Below are 20,304 nucleotides of genomic sequence, written 5' to 3'. Positions count from 1 at the left end.
TTTCTATGTTATGGAATTTTTTTTATTTTTTATTTATATTTAATATTTTCTTTAATTATTCATATTTATTATTTGTATACATAAAAACTAAAAAAATGAATTAATTATTTTATTGGAATAATAATTAAGTTATAGTAAAAAATTTAAATGTATGAATTTTTTGAAGTTTCTTATGATTTTTTACATTGGAGTAAAATTCTGTATGTATTTTTTATTATTAATATGATATTATGGGAACTAAAAAAAAATTATAAAACCAAAAAAATAATTAAAAAATACATATAAGAAATTTGTGCTGGAGATACTAGCCGGGGAAACAATTACAGAGCAGCTCGCGCGTGCAGTGAGTAGAATAGGAAAAGAAATAAAGTGTTGAACAGAACAGTAGAGGCTGTGTGCGCTCTTGATCCGACCCGGACTCATTTGGTGTCTTTGTTTTCTGTGGTAATTTCCAAAAATCAAATGCAAATGCAATCAATAATAAACAAAGCCCGCGCCCAACACGTGAAAATTTGAATTTGTACCAGCGGCAAACCGAACATCCCCCATCATCCGCCACGTGTCCCCGACCAAGACATCCTCTGTTCTGACTTCAAAAACTCTCTGTAACTCTTCTTCTTCGGTTTCAATTTCAATTTGAAAAAAACCATTTTTTTTCTTTCTGAATGGCGTCCCGTGTGAAACCTTCTTCTCGGTACAGTTCCTACGATTCACGCTCCTCCACTTCCTCTCACTTCTCCGACCCTTCTTCCTCCCATGAATTCAACAACCTCAAAACCAAAACCTCTTCTTCTTCTTCTTCCTCTCGCGCTCTCGTTAAGGCCAAACCCTCAAACACCGCCAAGGTGGACCCCACCTTCACCACCATGGTCAAGAAGTTCATGGACAGAAAACCCAAGTCCTCCACCGCCACCAGGTTGATTATTCCCTCCGATTCGCTCGCGAAGGATTTGAAGAAGGACGCTAAGAAAGTGGCAGGGTTCTCTGCCCTGCAGAAGAAGCTCTTCGGAAAGGGCGCTTCCGAGAAGAAGGAGAAGGTGAAGGCCTTGACGGAGGTGAAGAACAACACGAGGACATTGGCTATGGTGCTCAGGAGCGAGAGGGAGCTTCTCAGCATCAACAAGGAGCAGGAGCAGCAGGTTTCTCAACTCAAGCAAATGCTTGAGGACAAGAACAAAGAGGTAAAAAAAATGTTGTGTTTTTGTTCCAGATCCCACGTTGATCAGTGATGCACAAAACAATGTATATTAATAGGAGCAATTCTCGCTTTATGAACTTGCTTTTGGGCTTCAATTAAGCTTAAATATGATACTATTAAAGTTTATCTTAGTGATTATTATTGGATTTATTGATCCATCTGTTATCGGACCATTATCATATCACTCCCCAATGTTGAGTCTTGCAAACGTTTGGCCGGAGATGTTTAATGTTATGCCTAAAATACTATATATAAGAGGGAGAAGTTATAACTATATGAGTTAGCTTTTGGGATTGAGTTGGTTTCAAATTCAAATTTTAAGAGTTGTTTTGGATCCGATTCACATTGGGAATGGAAAAGGGCGTGTGTTTCAATAATGGGCGTTTGAATTTTGAATTTGCAGGTGGAGAAGTTGAAGGATTTGTGTTTGAAGCAAAGGGAAGAGATCAAGTCGTTGAAGAGTGCGATACTGTTTCCTGATGTTATGAATTCACAGCTTCAAGAGCTTCTAGAGAAGCAAGGTTCGGAGCTGAAGCAGGCAAAACAGGTTATTCCTGCTCTGCAGCAGCAGGTTTCTTCTCTCACTGGTCAGCTTCAAAGCCTTGCGGAGGATCTTGCTGAGGTATATATAACTTGCACCCTTCTATATAACAACAATTTATTGTCAAATCAGGCAAATTCTAGTCATTGAAATTGGTTACTGATTGATGAACCTGTTTCAACTACATGTGATTATGTTTTTCATTGAAGCTTTCAATAACTATTTCTTCTTTAGGATACGTTTGAGTTCTATTTTCAAAATGTGTTTTTGGTTTTCAAAATGCTACTAAAAAGGTTGTTCAGATGGTGCAAGACACTTAATGAAGTGTTGAATTGATGAAGTTAAATAAGATGAAATCAGGAGTAGTTGTTTCTATTTTTTAGTTTTTAAAATACTTGTTTTGGAAACAATTTCAAAACTTAAATAGATTTTGGACGGTATATTGGTTGTTGATTAGTGAGGAATTGTTTTAGAAAACAGTTTTTTAAAACAAAAATGGAGATGTTTGATTCTCTTCGGACTTGCAAGTCCTAATATTCGTTTGGATACTATTCAAATTCGATTATTGGCAGAAACAATTCTTGGTCAGACTTTACTTACTTCCCGATCGAATTTCTAATTTGTCAAGAGTCTCTTTTTTTGATTAACTGGAGGGTTAAGACAAGAAAAAACAAGTCCTAATGATTTTCTTTTTCATTTGTTTGTTAGGTCAAGGCTGATAAGTATTCAGCAAAAGCAGGTCTTCCAGGATATGGAAGTTCTCCAAGAACACCAACACATGCCCGGGAAGATGCTTCTAACTTTTGGGTAAGCTTTATAATATAAATGCAAATTCAAAATTATAATTATATATGATGGATTATATGTCACATAAGCTAATCATGAGTCCTGCTATTAAGCCATAGAAAAATGTCCTTAAGCAATTCTATTATTACCTTCTGATCTGACAAGCATTTTGGTTAATCTGCTCAACAATTCATGCAGGAATTCAGCTCTGATGACCTGTCTGATGACCTATTACTGAATGATCTAAATCCATGCTTAACCCCCTGTGCTGTTAAGTCAAGATCAAGGGTAATTTAACTCCTGTTGTACTTTGTAGTAAATTTTCCCTTATGTTTCTGAAATTGGTTTCTTATCAAATGACTCCCTTTCCTGCAGGAATTTGAGTGTAGGGGCTCTGGCTCAATGCATTATGAAAGCTTATCTGATGAGGATGATGCTAAAGTATATCCTGAGATGAGTTTTAGCTCTCATGATCGCAAGTTTTCCAAAAGTTCCGACTGTTGCCATAACTCAAGCAAAATAAGTGTGGCAACCAAAGCAGGTAGAAGATCTGATGAGAGCAAATTAGCCTATGGAGGCAGAATGAACCATAAATTTGTATGAATAATCTCAAACCTCAATCCCCTTGTTGAGATTTCTTATCCCTTTCCCTGTTACCATCTTTCAGTTTTGTCATCATACCGTCAATATGTCTGTTTCAAAAGTTGGACATTGTCTCTTGAAACATGTAAGATTAAATTACTCCTCGTTGTATATGTCGCACATGAGCAATGAATAAGGCCTCAAAATCAATAAGTCCTATATATTGCTCCAAAATTCGATATGAACTACAAAGTACTAATCCTTAAACCTGAGATTTTAGTCTTGCATAGAGTAATCAAGCTCAAATTTTACATTTGGACTACCATTAGATCGCTTGCTTTTACTATCTGTATAATTTGAGTTTTTTTGCCCAATTGACACTTTTCTATGAAACCATTTTTGCCCGTAAATACAAATCAATTTTAACGAGTCTAGTCTCTACATATTACCTATGGCTTTGTGACTTTGACTATTTGGAATAGAGCGCGTTGACTTGAGAATTGACCATAGATGATTAAAGAAAAAACACACCATATAAGAAATGAAATATTCGTTTATTAAGCAAAGTTAAGTTCTCATTTCACTCTTTATCAACACATTGCTGATCTAAAGTGAATTATTATGTTTTCAAGACATCTACTTGTTTGATATATATATATATATATATACAACACTTGACAAACATTCCTTCTGCCTTAGGCCATTCCACGACTTGTAGCCGTCCTAATGATCTGAAACAGAGCTGTCAGCAAAACAACAATTAGTCATACATTTTTTACTGAAACAAAGTGGGGGCAAGTCATTGAATTTGTACACCATAGCATTAGTTTGCTTAAACTACAATAACGTTTACAAAAAATCAAAAATCAAAATCTCAGCACTTTATTCAACCAGTTCAATATATTTTGATTAATTGAAAAGTATTTTGGTGTGCAAAACTGCAAATAAAAATGTTAAGATAGCAGAAGAACATACATGATCCAACGACAACAAAGACGAAGAACCCAAGCACGATGGGGCCCACAGGATAGGCATATCCCTTCTTAGAGCTTTCTGATCCTTTCTTGCTAATATTCCTTTCAAACCTTGCTATTTTCCTGTCCGCTAGGCGCTTTGAAGTAGTCTATGAAATCAAACAAGTTAAGGCAAACACAAGAAACATAACCAGCAATACAAGTGACAAATAACTCAGTTCAGTACTTTAGAAGAGAAAGAAAAGAAAGCAGAACCTAGAAGCATGTGACCATTAACTTAGATGAAACTAATTCCGAATATACATAAACAAACTACACAAACAAGTTTAGCAAATACTAGTACCTAGTTTTAACATGTTTACTTTTTTTGTTTGTAAAGTTCACTCGGAAATGTACATTGTTACAAAATAAACAAACAAGTAACAAAGGGTTTTTCTTTTTTGAAGGCTTGGGGAGGTGAGAATTCAAAAAAGAAAAGAGCTTGCTTCTAATTTATCACTTTCAAACAGCCCCGCTTCCTTCATATAATCAAAAGACTCCAAAACATAAAGGTGAAATTTTTGGAAAACGGGCCCTTTCTTCTGACTTTCTGTAACTGCAATGTCAAAAAGCAAAAAAAGAAAAAAGAGAGAAAAAAGGATAAATTTTTTGCAGAGTGCAGACATTTTAAAAAGCATACAAAAAATCGAGAAAAAAAATGACAATCAGGAATTGGGAAGAGAAAATGCAGCTTTATCGTTCATTTTATTTTATAATTACAGCGCCATGTCAATTACATTTTTTTTTATAAAGCCTCTATTACATTTTAAAACCATGAAGTTTGTCTGTGAATATCATATCAATAAAATTAAAAACAGTTTTTTTTTTCTTGGCTATGAATCTGATAGAAAAACATGATAATACTATAGTTCACTTTTATGCTTATAAGCTAAGATTATTTTTTTTTGCTCTCGGTGTTACGTTCAGAAAAACCATGAACTAATAGAACTTAACAAATCTGATTCTCAAACGACTCTGCAACCACAAACAAAAGCAGCAAACCAAATGCAGCATACAGCATACAGCATGCAGCATCATCACAACTCACAAGGCAAAATTGTTCAGAAGCAAAAACGAAAATTGAATAAAAAACCAACCAAAATGGATGAGGGAGAGAAACTTTACCATAGTAGCGAGCAGATTAGAAACCAACCCAACAACCCTTTAGATGCAGTTTTAAGACCAAAAAGTAAATATTATTATTATTATTATTATTTGGTTGTAAACTAGCTGCAAAAAATTGAATGCAGAGTTGCACACGTCCACATTTTGCACTCTAACCTGACCAGTGTTTTTTGAACTTATAAAAAGGAGAGAACAACATTTGTGTATGTTATTATGTCATACATATGAGTGTGTCGCCTCCTTACGCTGACTCGTGGAGTTTTATCTAAAATTCTAAACCTACTCTTTTTTTAAAATTTTGGAAAAAATACATGAAATTGGTGAGATATCTTTGCGTTACGCCTCAGATTAAATGAGTGTGTAATTACGGACGTTACAATGGATAATTGGGGAGTTTGTCTTATCGACGGATACGTTGTGACCCGGAATTAAATTCAACCACTAAGCTGGTCAATATATTTAATTGCATGTGTGCCAAGTGTTTATACAATTAATTTTGCATTTAATTGAATTTGACTACACGCTTTTAAAATTCTATCTTCTAATTTTTTATATTTTTAATATATTTATCAAAATTTACTTTTACCCTTTTCAAATAAATTAATATTTTATTATTTTTCATTTTTTATTCATTTATATATTTGCTGTTTCACTTTTTCCTTCAAAGTATAGACTTTCTTGTTTTGTTTCACAATATGCACATTAATCTTTTTTTCCCATGTAATTGTATTTTTAATTTTTTTTTACTTTCATAGGTTTTTTTTACAATATTTTAATTATGAAATTCTCTAGTATGGATGAGTAAAAAAAGAAAAACAATAAAAAAACATAGGATTTTAGATATTTTTTATATTATATTTTTGGATTTTTTATATTACACTCTTAATTTAATGATTATATTAATTATTTTATTAATTTATCATTATAAATCAAGACATTTATAATAATAGATAATTGATTTTTTTGTTATTATATTTTACATTTTTTATATTATAATATTTATTTTAACTATTACACTAATTAATATAATAGAAATATAATATCTCCATAAGTATATTTTCTTATATTATTTTAAACTTGATTAAAAATATTTTAAGAAATAGTATAAGACTAATAATAGAATACTTAATATTATAAAAATGTAACATAAAAATAGTAGAATATGAATATGTTTTTTTTATTTTATATTTTTTAATTACTTTAATAATTAATTTTACTAAATACTTTTAATTTAATAAGTTATTTTTTAACCTTCTATTAAAATGTTAATAAAATTTAAAATAATTTTTAATTTAAAATAAAAACAAGTTAAAATACTTAATTTATGATTATTTAAAATTAGTAATTGCTTTTCAATATAAATGAAAAATGTAAATATCTTACGTTGACTAGCAATTTAATTTAAATTGTGTAAAGTAAATTGAAAACTAAGATTGTGTTGATAGGAATGGAATTCGACAAAGATTTTTTTAAGCAATAAAATCTTGAATGGTCTTGTAAATAAATAAAAAATTGGAAAGCAGTGAAATTGGTGTTATTTTTGTTAGTAATCATGGTGTTCGTACAAATCTGTTTGTTTGAATCGAAAATAATAATAAATTTTCGTCGGAACCTTGAATATATATGAAGTGAATATTTTTCTTTTAATAAGATTTATTCTATATTTAAACAAACTCAAATTGATGTTATTAGGAAGTTAATATTTCTTATAACATATTATATTTAATAACTTTATCTCCTTTTTAATTTATATTTAATAATTTAGTTACATAATATACTTAATAAATATACTAATATTTAATGTTTATAGACAGTCAATTCAACTCTTTTTTTTTATGGAAAGTCAATTCTACTTATAGCATATTAATTGTGATATTTATTAAATATAATATAAATAAATAAAATATAGCTGGACACAAGTGTGTGATAATTATGTATTGTTACGGTTACTGTAAATTTCTTTTACATGATCAAACAATTAAAATTTATTTTTGATTTTGATGTAACTTTTTAGGTAATTATTATAAAAAATAATAAATATATTATACATCATATAAAATAAGACTATTTACTTTATATTGTAAGTGCATATTTTATTTTCTCATTTATACTTAAAATAACATTTATATTTTTATCAATTAGTATCATCTCTATTCAACTTCTCTATTTTATTGTTATTTAATGAAAAATTAATCATTATATTTAATGAATGTTACATTTGATCATATTGTTTAATTTGATTATATATTATGTCCAATAAATATTATATTTAAAAATTCATAAACATTGATATCAGTTCATTTCAAATATATATTATATTTATTTAATAAATAGATTAGATTTTAATAAATATATTAAATATATAATCGCATGATTTAGTTTGACTATTAATTATATATAATAAATATAATATTGACTTTTAGTAAAAAAATTATTGTACTTATAATATATTAATTATAGTATTTATTAAATACACTGTAAAATTAACAGAAGTAATATTATTAAATTTATAAATATTGATGCATAAACCACCAACCCAAGTTGCTTGCCATCACAATTTTGTTTTAGGCTAACCATGGTACATATCCTTCCAATTAGAGTCGACAGTTTCTGTTCCAACATCATTAGAAATAAACGCTGTGCAAAGTGCAAAAAACATGAATCGTGTTTATATTATTCGCCGTGTTTGTTTTTACATCTACAAGTACAACCACTCAAACGCAAGTTGTTGCTTCTCTGTTTTGGACTTGTTAATGTATTAATTGGAACTCGTGCTAACAGATTCACAAACATAGCCTTTAGCCATACGGGATGCTAGGATTGAACATATGGCATGCAAAAGTGGCTAAATATATCAAAGAACCTAACTAAACTTTACTGCCATCAATTATTAAGTGATAATTGCAATAGTTGCCATTCTCATATTACCATAATCATTCACTACTACATATACACGAAGAGCCTTGAATCAGTGCTAGTTTCTAACCTACCAACACATTTTTGGTTTTGTTACCACCATATAAACGGAAGAGACTGAAAGCAGAAATACAAGACAGGACCACCATGCTAAGGCTAGCCACAAAAGCACTAGCTATCCCTTCTCCCACTTGGTTGCAGAATTTCCCATACATGTTGCATATCTTCATCCATTGCAGTTCTGGCTGACCAACCCTTGCAATCACACCCGATTGTCCTGCCGCCACCACTGTCGCCACTGTTACATAGGCCATTACCTTCATACATAGAAAATTTATGTATGCCATCAATGTAATTTTTTTATTGATTTATTGATAAACGTTAGTTGTTAATGTCAAAGATCTTTTGTTATGCTAAGATATTGGTGAGAGTCATTATACACAGACTTAAGTTTACATAGACAATGAATCTGTTTTCGAATTTGAGTCTATGACCAACTAGTGATCAAGGTGTAACTTAAAGAAAAAAAATGATATAGTACCAAGGTGTTTCCGGATCAGTACTTGTTTAACCAATCAGCTATAAATGACTTAAAAGAAAAAAGGTGTTATTTAAGATCAGGATCCATTTCTTTAAAATTGATCTATTATAAAAACAAAGATGGAAAATCTTTTAGAATTTGATATGTGCGTGTTTGATTAGGGAGAGATAAGAGAGAAGACCAGGGAAATATTTAAAAATTGTTTAAAAATTATGTACGAGTCCAACATCTTTTTTTTTTCTTTAAATATTTATTTTCAATTATCTTTTATTCTTTTTTATTTCGTAGTACCAAACTCATCCTAAAGTATATTAAAGTTGTGGGATAAGACCATATCTACCATGCCCATTGTGATTTAATTGCTTTGGTCATTACTCATTCCCAACTACCATTAAAAAATCCCAACAACCAGCACACACTTGGGATACCCCCCAATCATGGAATTAAGTATGTCTTACGGATGAATGATGCTCGAGTCCTAACATCAATCAGGTACGGTTCCCTAAAGGGTCCCACCACGGTACCAGTTACCCTTGCTTGACAAGACAAACTTAAGATTCATATGATTTGCTTTCTAAATTTGAGCCTTAATCTCAAACCATATCCAAACCGACCCAAGTTGGGCTTCTGACACATGTAGAGAGCATAAATTCTAGAAAAAGAAAATATCAAATTAGGGGATGGCTTTGCATAAATGGTTCATTGAAATTGCAGAAAAAATATCTCCTTTGATGGCTTGGCCTAATTAGTGTGATATGTGTTCACAATTCCATTCCATTGATCAATTAGGTAGACTAAAAGAAACTAATTGGATGCAATTAATTAACAATGGTTCATATGAATTCCGTTGAAACCAAGAATAACCTCACGAGGAGATATAATATTAATTTAATGATAAAAGGAAAAAGGAAAGAGAGAGGGTCTCGGATTTCAATAATAACCAGTAAATTGAAACGTAATGAGAATCCTGTAAGATAGTGATGTAAGCATCTTGATACTTTAGTTTTGGTCACAATGCAAAAAGAAAAGCAAATATGCAATGTTTTCTATGTATATAAAATGTACCTGATCACCAGAAAAAATGGCCCAAGCTAGGGGCTTGCTGAAGAGTACTCTTCCTCTGATCATACTAATGATACAGCGCAACCCTTGGATTAAGGAGTAGCCAGAAGCTAACCCATTTGCAACCACCAGGAACCTGCAAAAGTTAACAGTCATCAAAATTACAACCTCCAAAGTATTGGCAATAAAACGCAAGGTTTTAAACTGTGGTTGCTGTTGAGATTTTGTAGCAATTCTTGATATTGCGGAAAATTGCAGACAAATGTGGCGATTGTAGACCAAAAGAGACTTTTTTTTTTTGAAATCTTGATCAAAAGTCAAGATTGGAGAGCAAAGAGCCTTACACCAAAGACTTCATGTCTGTAAATTTAGCTTCCTTCTGAAATGAGAAAAACTCCTTGACTTGGGAATCAGTCCCCACAAGAACAGCTGCAAGAACCCCTAAACCAAGGATCACACACCTCAACACCAACTCTGTTATCTTGATCCTCCTATCTAACACGTTCACATTTGTGCTGTGGTAAACTGGGACATTCCCAGGACTAACACCTACACCCAAATAGCTACTCATTTCTCCTCCAAAATCAGCACTCAGAAACAAGAAAACACAGTTTAATATAGAAGAAGTCCTCAAATCCACCTATAGAGAAAACCAGTGAGAACTATGGATGAGAACACTAACCTTAACCCCCCACTACTTATATAGACACAACACAAGTTGTTGTGTTATTTTTTTTTTTTTCCTTATAAAGTAGTGATGGTGGTGCTTAGGTGCAATGCAATGCTGCACAGCGTGCCAAGTGGTGAAAGCTTAAGGTTTCTACTTTCTAGGACAGACTAGAGAAAGTGTATAATAGGTAGACAAAAAAAAGGCACTTCAATCTAGGAATACAAGGCCATTAAATGGGTCTGCTCTGACCTCTGGTTCAGCATTTAAGGATTGGTAAATGCAAAGAGGAAAAAAAATGTGGTTTTGAGCGCTCCTTTATTGTGTCTAGGAAAATGTAACAGTTTCCCGTCCCTAGAAAGGATCTGAGATATGATAAAACGAATTGAGGAGTGCCTTAATTCTGATCATATAAGGACATTGTTGTGGTTCAGTTTATGATGCCCCATTTTTCTTTTTGGTCAAGACCATACCAAACACACGGTGAAAGAAGATGATATGGTGCCTAGTTTTTACCATATCTTTTTTCTGGTGTTTAGGGAATGGATGGGGTTCTAAAGAGAACAAAAAAAGTGACCTTCCCTGCGGTAGAAAATTTGCTTGATAAAGCAGAATAAGAGTTAGCTTCACTTGTTTGGCCTAGTGTAGAAATTTGGTTGTTGAAAAGTTACTCAAAGAGAAAAGCTGGTGGAGGAATCATTAAGGGTCATCAAGAGTATTGATTATTTGGATGTTTTGATAGGTAATGTGCAGGTAAGAGTATTTGTGACTATGCTAAAAAAATCTCTATGTCATTAGTCTCATTAATAAAGAATTGAGTGTTCACACATGACATGAAAGGATAACAAACCATGCCAAGTATAAATGAAGATAATGCCGTCCACTACTACATATCAACAACTTGGTTCCACTAAACACAGTCCATAAGGCTTGCATAATTTACCCTTAAGAATTGCAAGATTGCCTTTAAATGTGGAAAGAGAGTTATCTCAATTCTCAATTCTCAGTTCTCAAGTCCTTCCAAGAAAAGGCACATTGCATTATCCTTCGCTTTTTTATAGATTGACTTATTATAATATGATTTGACTATATTTTATTTTTATAGTACATATCTTGTTCTGTCCCCTGCATTTGCTATTTCCCAATTCGCACCATGCCTGTCCATTTGAAGTAAAATTAAAAAGTAGATTAAATAGGAGCTTTTATCATGGAAAGCTATTACTGACCGACGCGTATGGTGCACTGCTGTGAGCATATATGTTCACGCCTTCATGGCCTTACTCTCTCAATTCTGAGAGTTGCTTTTCTTTTGGGTATTTTTGTAAGATGTTTTAGTTAGATTTTAATTTTTTTTATTAATTAAAAAATTTATTCAATTATTTAGTGAAGTAATACTTTTTTAACTTTTAATTTTTTATATTTTCTTTTACTTTTATATTCGATATATTTATTTATTTCTTTTATTATCTTTTTAAATAAATTATAATTTTATGATTTTTCAGTCATTTAATATTTTTTAATTACTTCAATAATTAATTTTATCAAATATTTATAATTTAATAAGATAATTTTTTTAATTTTAATTAACTTTTCAACTGATTTTACTAAACATATTTATTTTTTATGCAAAGGTGATCATATTTTAAGCTTGTATTTATAAAAAATATATACTAAGATATGAACAACCTTGTGAACAAACTTATAATTTTAATAGCTATATGATTATACATTGATAATTTACTTTTCTCATTCATATAACTGATAATCACCCTCTTGTTAGGTACATCATCTCTTTAGATGTAAAAATGTTGACGATTGTGTTCAAACTTGAAAACCTACTTGATGCATATGGAAAAAGCAAGGGCCATATCAACTAGCATCTTGGATAAGAAGAGATCCATCTTAAAAAGTGTGACTTATTTATGTTCAAATTATTGGATAATCAATATTCTCTTAAATAAGATTATTCATGTTTATAAATGATCGTGAGAACACAACAAAAATTATAAGATAAGAAAAATAATAAGAAACACAAGAATTTAACGTGATTCAATAACTCTTGCCTATGTCTATGGAATTGTTTCAAAAATATTTCATTATCACAAAAATATTATAACTCATCCTAAATTATGTATCACTCTATAAACTTGAATACTCTATTCAATAATTACAAGAAATGACAACACAAAGATATTTTTTTCTCAACAAAGTGACTTTATTTCATAATCTCTCTTCTTACATACTTTTCTCTCTTCATGTATATCTTCTCCACTAATTATCTTTTCTATGATTATAATCCACTATAATAGATAAATTCTGTTAAAAGTTAAAACAAAAATAACTTTAAATTTATCCATTCAAATAAACTTCATTAGTATTATATAATTTTTTACTTTACATTTAAATACTTAAACTTTAATAATAAAAATTTAATTTTCAATATATATTAAATATACCTTATCATTGACTTGAAACTCTAGACAAATATGATATGATATGCATTATCTCTATACATGGCTTTTGTGGGATATCCCTCGGAATTCACGGCATCAAATGAGTGATAGCATTAGCAGCTCTCTCCCCTTCTCATAGGAATAGAATCAACTTGATGATGCCACTCTCTCCCATGCCCTTAGATCATAACGTTCGATAAGATGAGATTTGCCTATAGAATAAGTGCATGCGTAGTTTTTAGTTGGAAAAATGATTATTTATTTTGGTTCATGAATATGTAATTGATGATAATTTATTTTTGAAAGAATGAAAATTCTAATTTATTTAATTTATGAATGGGTCAAAAATTCAATAATTATATCTTAGTTGCAATAATTATTATCTTTTTTACATGAACTGAAATAGAATTTTTGTTTTTTAAAGAATTAAATTATCACTAATTTACACATTCAAGTACCAAATAATCATTTACCCCTTAAAAAACATGTAAAAAAAGAAAATTAATGATTTTCAGTTGAGTTTAATTTTATTATAATTTTATCTTAAAATTCAATTTGAAAGATAAGTTGCTTCTATAAACTCAGTTTGTAAAATAAATTTCATCCAAACATTAAAGATACTCTAAATATGTGTTTGATTTGCTGTTGTGAAACATTCTAAAGCAGTTAACTGATTCATTGGTGTGAACATCCATTTCAAGTTTTGTTACATAAAACCAAACAAACCCTAAAATATCCGTCAAAGTTTGGCGTGCGTAAGCAAAACTCTTTAGGGACAGTACCAAGCTTTTCCAGGCCTTTAGATTTATCTGTGAAAGATCTAACGGTGAATATGTTGAGTGTGTAAGATGTGGGTAACATACTGGATGACAAACGTTTTTTGTATAGCGCTGAATATATGGGTTCGATCCCACTGGTTATCATTTTTAATCTTTAAAAGGTTATAGTATTATTGACGTAAGTAATGAAGGTTTCTATATCTTAATCAAAATGATTAGAATTCGAAATTGATTCTCAGACATGAATAAATCGTATTGGAATAAAAAAATACTGTGATAAAAAAAGAAAAGGTTACAGTATTTTGATTAACAAAAAATAGAAAAATTAACACAATTTAAAAATCTCATAATTCAATCCACCACGAGTATTTATTAGTTATTAGGTTAAAATGTATTTTTTATTTTCCTATTTTCTCAAATATGTATGTTTAGTCTTCTTATTTTTTAATTAAGATATTTCATTCTTTATTTTTAAAAAAATTATAATTTTAATCTCTCATTTTTAATTCAAATATTTCATCCTCCACTTTTAAAAAATTTATAATTATAGTTTTTATGACTAATTTTAAAAATTCATGTATATACTTTGTAAATATTGATGAATAATTTTACACATGTTTGTTTATTATTTACATGACAAATATTTTTTAAAATTATTTAATTACTAACAAGATTAATTTATTAAAAATAATTAAAAAAAGATACCGTCAATAAGTTTAAAATTAATTAAGAAACTAAAATTGTATTTTTTTTAAAGTGATAATAAAACGTTTTAATTGAAAAAAAATAAGAGAACTAAAATTTTAAATATTTTTTAAAAGTGGAAGATAAAATATCTTAACATTAAAATCATGAATTTGAAAAAAAATAAGGAAATTTATTTCATTTTAACCTAATTATTATACACCAGCAAAAACACATGCGCTGTCACACTTGTCGCATTTGGATGTCCACATTTCTATTGGCCTATCGTATTATCATATTTTTAATGTGCTAAATTTGATACATTAGTTTCATAATATCTACATGTCTATTGTATAAAGCATTATTTTTAAATTTTACCCTTCAACTACTAGAGTGGAACTGCACGGGACCACCAAATGAATAACTGAGCTCAGTCTTTATCCCATTTTCTACATAATAACCACATACTATTCCTTTTGTTCTAAACAAAAACTACATTATCTCTTTCTTCCTTCAATTTTAGGTTTTTTTTTTTATCCCTTGCCTTGCTCGTTCTCTACATACAAATGCAGACATTTTTTTTTTTGCACTAAATTTGATATATCGTAACATTTATATTAATTTTAATTTAATATTTTTAAAATACAGGTATTGAGAAAAATTAATAAATTATTAAATTAAGAATAACAGATAACAAAAAAAATACAGATGTCATATATTAAGTGAAATACAAATTAATAGATCAAAATTAATATACATGTCTTGTCAATCAAACATATAACATCCATCATGTCTACAAGGAAAGGAAATATGCAGCTGATGGGTTAGCTCATCATGCATGTTCTCTCAAACACCTATGACTTCAAGTGCACTGCGACTTGGCATGTCAAAATACGTTCTTAACATTGGTCATCCAAGCACCATCTCCAATTTAACTTCTCAAGCCATTGGGCGGATTCTAAGTCTCATTCCAGCAGCATCAACCAAATTCGCTTATGTTCCTCAAAATTTGATAACTAGTTTAATTACTAAAAAGTGAGGAAGAAATGAAAAACACCTTGATACAACATGTATTGATAAACTTGAGAATTCAAATAACTCTACAAATTTAATTAAACATATAAAAGAAATTAATATATAATGATCTGAGATGCAAACATAAAAGAAATAAATATTTGAATTTTCCTTTCTTCGGAGGAATCATACTTCCGGTTCTTCCTCCGTTTGTCCTTCTCTCTCGTCCACCAACAAACATCAGCCACATGCACTCCCTATGTCATGTCAAATTGGAGAAAAGATATCACATTATCATCCTTTTCTGGTGCAACAAGAATGACAATAGGTGAGCTTGAATTAACCCCATTGATGCGAATGTATTGGAGCAAGTTGCAATAATGGTCATTTCTTGCATTACACACAATGTACGATTTTTTAAGAAAGAAAGAAAACAGTAAAAATAGAGAGAATGAGGACTTTATATTTGTAAAAAAATAATCTAAAGAGATGATATTTAATTTCTACATAAAAAAAGAGAGAGAAAAAGCAAAGACAAATTAAAACATATAAAATACACACACTTGCGTATAACATTAGGCACTGAACTTATACATAAAAGTTAAGTAGAAGTTAACAACAAAGCCACACACAGTTTATAGAAGTCGAAGAACCGATGAACCTAAAATGCCAATTGCCTAGTATGTAGAGGGCTTTGAAACATTAACACGTACTGTTTATAGAGAGGGTTTTTCTTTTATAAATAGAAGACAGTGAAACATAGAAAACAGAAACAAGTAAGAAAGAAGATAGTACACATGGGAAAATAAATAATGAAGGAATCAAGAATGGAATGAAGGAAAATATCCTATCAATCTTTATCTCCAATTGACACCTTTCCATATTACTCCCCAAGAACATGCTGACTGGTAGAAAATCAATACTTACAAATGCCTAGACCCACAAATGCAACGATCTTATCCTGTAACACATAATTTCTGCTCTTCTCGATCCATTTGCAACATATAGCCATCCAAATTAACTAAGACAAGAATTTGTCTAGATTTTTTTTACAGATAATCTTACTAACCACACAATAGAGAAAAAATGAAGGGAAATAATAGCATAATAAAAAAAGAGCATTACCTGATGCTGCAGCCTGCCGCACTAATCACAAGTAAAGCACGGAACAATAGGAGCAAACATCTGCGAAGTAAAATTAAATCTCCTAAACCTGAAACCCATACAACAAAAGGTCCAAATTGGAGCAAGAATAGAGAAGGTAGCAACACTGAAATAATATAGAAAAAGAAGAAGATAATAATGGCTCAGAAAAGAAGAAAACTTTAAGTAAGGTGAATTGAATGGGTGTCGGGAGACAAAGGAAAGTTTGAGGAGTGGTAGTTTGTGTAGTTAGGTTTGTAGAGATGGTGTATTTGTGTCTTCTCTGGTAAGGAAAAAGAGAGTGGGGAATTAAAGTGAAAAGTTACGAGAAAGTGAAGGTTAATAAATCAAAAAATTAATTATTGCGTCAGATTCACTTTGTGTATACATTCTTTTTTTCATGTTATCCTTTAACAAAGAAGATGAGTTTATTTATGAAGATAATTAAATCTCCTTTATTATCTATTGCTATATAGACTAACATACAGGGACACACTCATTTTACCTTTTTTTTATTATTTAGCTATTTTTTTTTTAAAAAAATTGTGCTTCTTAAGGTCATATTATTGTATTTCTCTAAAAAAGTCATGTTATTGGATAAGATTTTCTATTAAACTTGCAATATTATGAGAAAATAATTATGCCTTTATTTAATTATGAGAAACTAATATGTTTTGGTGTTAAAAAAAATATGTTACTTATCTAGTCTCAAATTATCATAATAAATTTATTAACTTTAAAAATAATTAGCTTAAAAGGTTATATAGTGTAATTTTTTTTATTGATTTATAGTATTAAAAACTTTACCATTTAGATTGACTAATCATAACCATTAAATTCATTTATTATTGTATTCATTTCAATATGAAGATATTTTTTTATAGTATCTTTTTAGTAGGAAGACAATGGATAGACTCTGCATGGATACTGTAATACTTGTTTCCATAGTGCACTTAAAAAAAATATTTGTACTCGAGATCCACATGTTGGTAGTAAACTTATTCTGTCATTCTCTGTGGAGTACCTAAATGCACATACCCGTACTTGTCACCCATTTTTTATTAATATGAAAATATGAAAAACAAATAATATTGATTAAAAATATTAATATAATTAAATTAAAATTTTAATAATTTTTTTATAAAGCATAATCATAAAACATAAATTATTTACAAAACATAATCTTTTTTTATGAGTTAAGGAGCATAGGCTATCTCTATAAGAAAAATGATTTTTTTTTGGTAAATTAGGAAATGCTATCTATCACTACAAGGAATATACTATTTTTAAAGTGAACGTTAGTTGCTAATTTGATAGTTATTGTTAGTGAGAGGAATTTGAACTCATACATGCTCCTTAATTTATAATAAAAAAAAGTTTTTTATTTACTTATAGATCATTTTTTTAAAATTATTTATGTATTATGATTATGCTTTATAAAAGTTTTTTAATGCAATTTTAATTCAATTGTTGTAATATTTTTAATCAATATTATTTGTTTTTCAATTTTTCATATTAATACAAAACGGGTGATGAGTATAAGTACGTGCATTATGTGCATTTTAACTAAAACACTAGTATTAAAGTTACCCACGCAAGTATGATTTCAGGCACAAGGATTTTATAAAAGTGTGTATATGAAGACGTGCAATATAGTATTCTATTCAGATCTACTCATTGTCATGCCTACTAAAAAGACACAATTAAAAAAATATATTCATTTTGAAATAAATTTGATGGTAATGTGCCTAAAGACTTGGCCAGTCCTATAGGGTCGAATATAGTAATGGAGCCCTTGACCCTTTCCCATGGACGTCACATTCTACAACGCTTTCTAACATTTACTATAGACATGAAGCGGTGTGGTGTACTACAACCTTATGCCACCGTATTCAGTAAAGTCTAGGCGAAAAAGACACCCATGCAGTTCTATATGGATTAAGTTACCTCTACATACATCTTAATTATTATTATTATTGTTATTATGTACAAATAAGTAATAACACCAAAGCAATCAATAATCACTCTTCCAGCCACTAATGAAATGATGAACACAATGATAACCATGCATTTTCAAATACTACAAAAAGTACAAACTTCTCTATGTAAACAGCATAACCATAAAAATAGACTATAATTCAATTTGGATGAACTTTTTCCACCGACAGGAAAATAAATAAAGAGGTAAAACAGATTAATTTTTTCTTCAGTTAAAATCATATTGTATATTTAAAAATTTGTAAAAGATGAATGAGATAATTTTTAAAGGAATTAATAAAGTATATAAATTGATTTTAATTTAAAAGAAATTCAATTTATTTTAATTTTTTCTTTTAAATACTTGTTAAAAATTATTCAAATCAAACCTAACTCAGGGTCATCTTCCATGGAGGTCAACTTCTCCATAACACTTTTCATGTGGAACATTATTAAGAATTTAAGAGACACATGCATATGGTTCTCGTTATCTTTTTACAGTAAAAAATGGCTTCAAACTTTATTTAAGGCAGGAACTCACGGGAGCCACCACCTGTCATTGAACAAATTTAAATAAAATTAAATAAAATCATAGATAATGTGAATTTTTCGTTTTACTATTAACTCAATATAGTGCTACTTATACAAGTGTTTGTAGTCAAAGAACTCAACACTATTCACAATTGCACAAATGGCTAAGAAAAACAATTCGATGGGACTACCCGAATTCACATAAAGGAACCAGTTTTATTACAGAACATGCAAACAAATAAGAAATAGCTTTAGTCTATTAACTATTAGAGTTTTTTTTTTTTTAAGGAATAGCTTTACTCTATTAGCTATATGAGCTATTTGAAAATAAAAAACATAAAACTTTGAAGATTTTTTTATATTAATTAATCTATGATTAGGCTAAAGCAGGTTCATGTCTAGAATTTTTTAGGCCTTAGACAAATTTTATACTCCAAGTTCCACTCTTATAGTTTTTGACTTTATATTTTATTCTTTTAATTTTTTAAACTCTAAGATTGTTAAAATTTATTAATCGAGCTTTTTAACATTTTATCCTATGGTCATTATTTTAACTACTCTTCCGATATAGTAGTTGATATCAAATTAAATATATGCAAAAAAATTAAAAAAATTGAAGGAGGCCTAAGGCTATCGCTTAATTGACCTTGCGACTACCACGACTCTCAGCTTTAGTTGAGTACCAACAAATTTTTGGTTTGAGGAACCCAACTTGATACCCTTAAATAAAGTTTTAGATTCAAATTTCGTGAATAAAAAAGATTATAATTGAAATAAGAGATCCTATTAAAAAGTAAATTTTAGCGTGTAATCATCAATAAAATTAGTAGATATTTTGTAACACTATTATGATGACTAAGAGTTACTGATTATTTTTGTAGAGATCTTACTTGGGTCAATGTCAATGGAGGTTGCAGCATTGAAATAGCAAGTCTCCATTGTGGTAAACTGATAATTGTGGAAGTCACAAATCACAATAGGATGGTCCCTTGCATTTGTTAGGTAAAAGGGTTGGTTCATAGTTCACTTTTAATCTTTCTCCAATTATTCCTTCCACGGCCCAACCCATGGCCCACTGAAATTCGTCACATGGGCCCTGTTCTTTTGCTACTCGACACTCCAGACATGTCTCAAAATTACCCAATAGATAAGATAAATTGTTTGGGCGGAATTCTATTTGCATTTTCCGTTTTTTCTTCTACATTTTAGAAATTAATTTTTAGAAGATAAAAAAGGCCAAATATAAGAATAGAAAAAAGGGAGTACCAATAAAATGGGCCAATTGCTTTTGT

At 29.8% G+C, this 20,304-nt stretch overlaps 3 protein-coding genes and 1 long non-coding RNA gene across 4 annotated transcripts; 1 reads left to right on the top strand and 3 right to left on the bottom strand.

The window, feature by feature from the left end:
• Nucleotides 1–610: 610 nt before the first annotated feature.
• LOC114367104 lies at nt 611–3,326 on the top strand. The gene is made up of 5 exons (XM_028324207.1): nt 611–1,181; nt 1,602–1,820; nt 2,448–2,546; nt 2,724–2,813; nt 2,901–3,326. The coding sequence occupies exons 1-5, from the start codon at nt 666–668 to the stop codon at nt 3,126–3,128; spliced, it is 1,152 nt and encodes a 383-aa protein (XP_028180008.1). The 5' UTR covers nt 611–665; the 3' UTR covers nt 3,129–3,326.
• Nucleotides 3,327–3,642: 316 nt separating this feature from the next.
• On the bottom strand, nt 3,643–5,425 carry LOC114367516 (probable stress-associated endoplasmic reticulum protein). Its single transcript, XM_028324712.1, has 3 exons — nt 5,246–5,425; nt 4,083–4,230; nt 3,643–3,849 (listed from the first exon to the last, which is right to left on the bottom strand). The coding sequence occupies exons 1-3, from the start codon at nt 5,246–5,248 to the stop codon at nt 3,803–3,805; spliced, it is 198 nt and encodes a 65-aa protein (XP_028180513.1). The 5' UTR covers nt 5,249–5,425; the 3' UTR covers nt 3,643–3,802.
• Nucleotides 5,426–8,097: 2,672 nt separating this feature from the next.
• LOC114367136 (CASP-like protein 2B1) lies at nt 8,098–10,935 on the bottom strand. Its single transcript, XM_028324240.1, has 3 exons — nt 10,109–10,935; nt 9,768–9,900; nt 8,098–8,478 (listed from the first exon to the last, which is right to left on the bottom strand). The coding sequence occupies exons 1-3, from the start codon at nt 10,333–10,335 to the stop codon at nt 8,227–8,229; spliced, it is 612 nt and encodes a 203-aa protein (XP_028180041.1). The 5' UTR covers nt 10,336–10,935; the 3' UTR covers nt 8,098–8,226.
• A 4,126-nt stretch (nt 10,936–15,061) lies between these two features.
• LOC114425671 lies at nt 15,062–16,775 on the bottom strand. The gene is made up of 2 exons (XR_003669264.1): nt 16,487–16,775; nt 15,062–15,665 (listed from the first exon to the last, which is right to left on the bottom strand). It is a non-coding gene; the product is annotated as an uncharacterized LOC114425671 (long non-coding RNA).
• Between the last annotated feature and the right edge of the window lie 3,529 nt (nt 16,776–20,304).

Source organism: Glycine soja, chromosome 9 (assembly GCF_004193775.1).
Source record: "Glycine soja cultivar W05 chromosome 9, ASM419377v2, whole genome shotgun sequence".
NCBI lineage: Eukaryota > Viridiplantae > Streptophyta > Magnoliopsida > Fabales > Fabaceae > Glycine > Glycine soja.
This window is presented reverse-complemented; position numbering and strand designations above follow the sequence as displayed.

Excerpts from the sequence above, each read along its gene's own strand:
- LOC114367104 (XM_028324207.1), top strand. The coding sequence starts at position 666 with ATGGCGTCCCGTGTGAAACCTTCTTCTCGGTACAGTTCCTACGATTCA. Across the intron at positions 1,182-1,601 it reads TTGAGGACAAGAACAAAGAG|GTGGAGAAGTTGAAGGATTT; the intron begins GTAAAAAAAATG and ends TTGAATTTGCAG. Across the intron at positions 2,814-2,900 it reads CTGTTAAGTCAAGATCAAGG|GAATTTGAGTGTAGGGGCTC; the intron begins GTAATTTAACTC and ends CCTTTCCTGCAG.
- LOC114367516 (XM_028324712.1), bottom strand. Across the intron at positions 3,850-4,082 it reads CTTTGTTGTCGTTGGATCAT|CTCTGTTTCAGATCATTAGG; the intron begins GTATGTTCTTCT and ends TTTTGCTGACAG.
- LOC114367136 (XM_028324240.1), bottom strand. The coding sequence starts at position 10,335 with ATGAGTAGCTATTTGGGTGTAGGTGTTAGTCCTGGGAATGTCCCAGTT. Across the intron at positions 9,901-10,108 it reads ACAGACATGAAGTCTTTGGT|GTTCCTGGTGGTTGCAAATG; the intron begins GTAAGGCTCTTT and ends TAACTTTTGCAG. Across the intron at positions 8,479-9,767 it reads CCATTTTTTCTGGTGATCAG|GTAATGGCCTATGTAACAGT; the intron begins GTACATTTTATA and ends CTATGTATGAAG.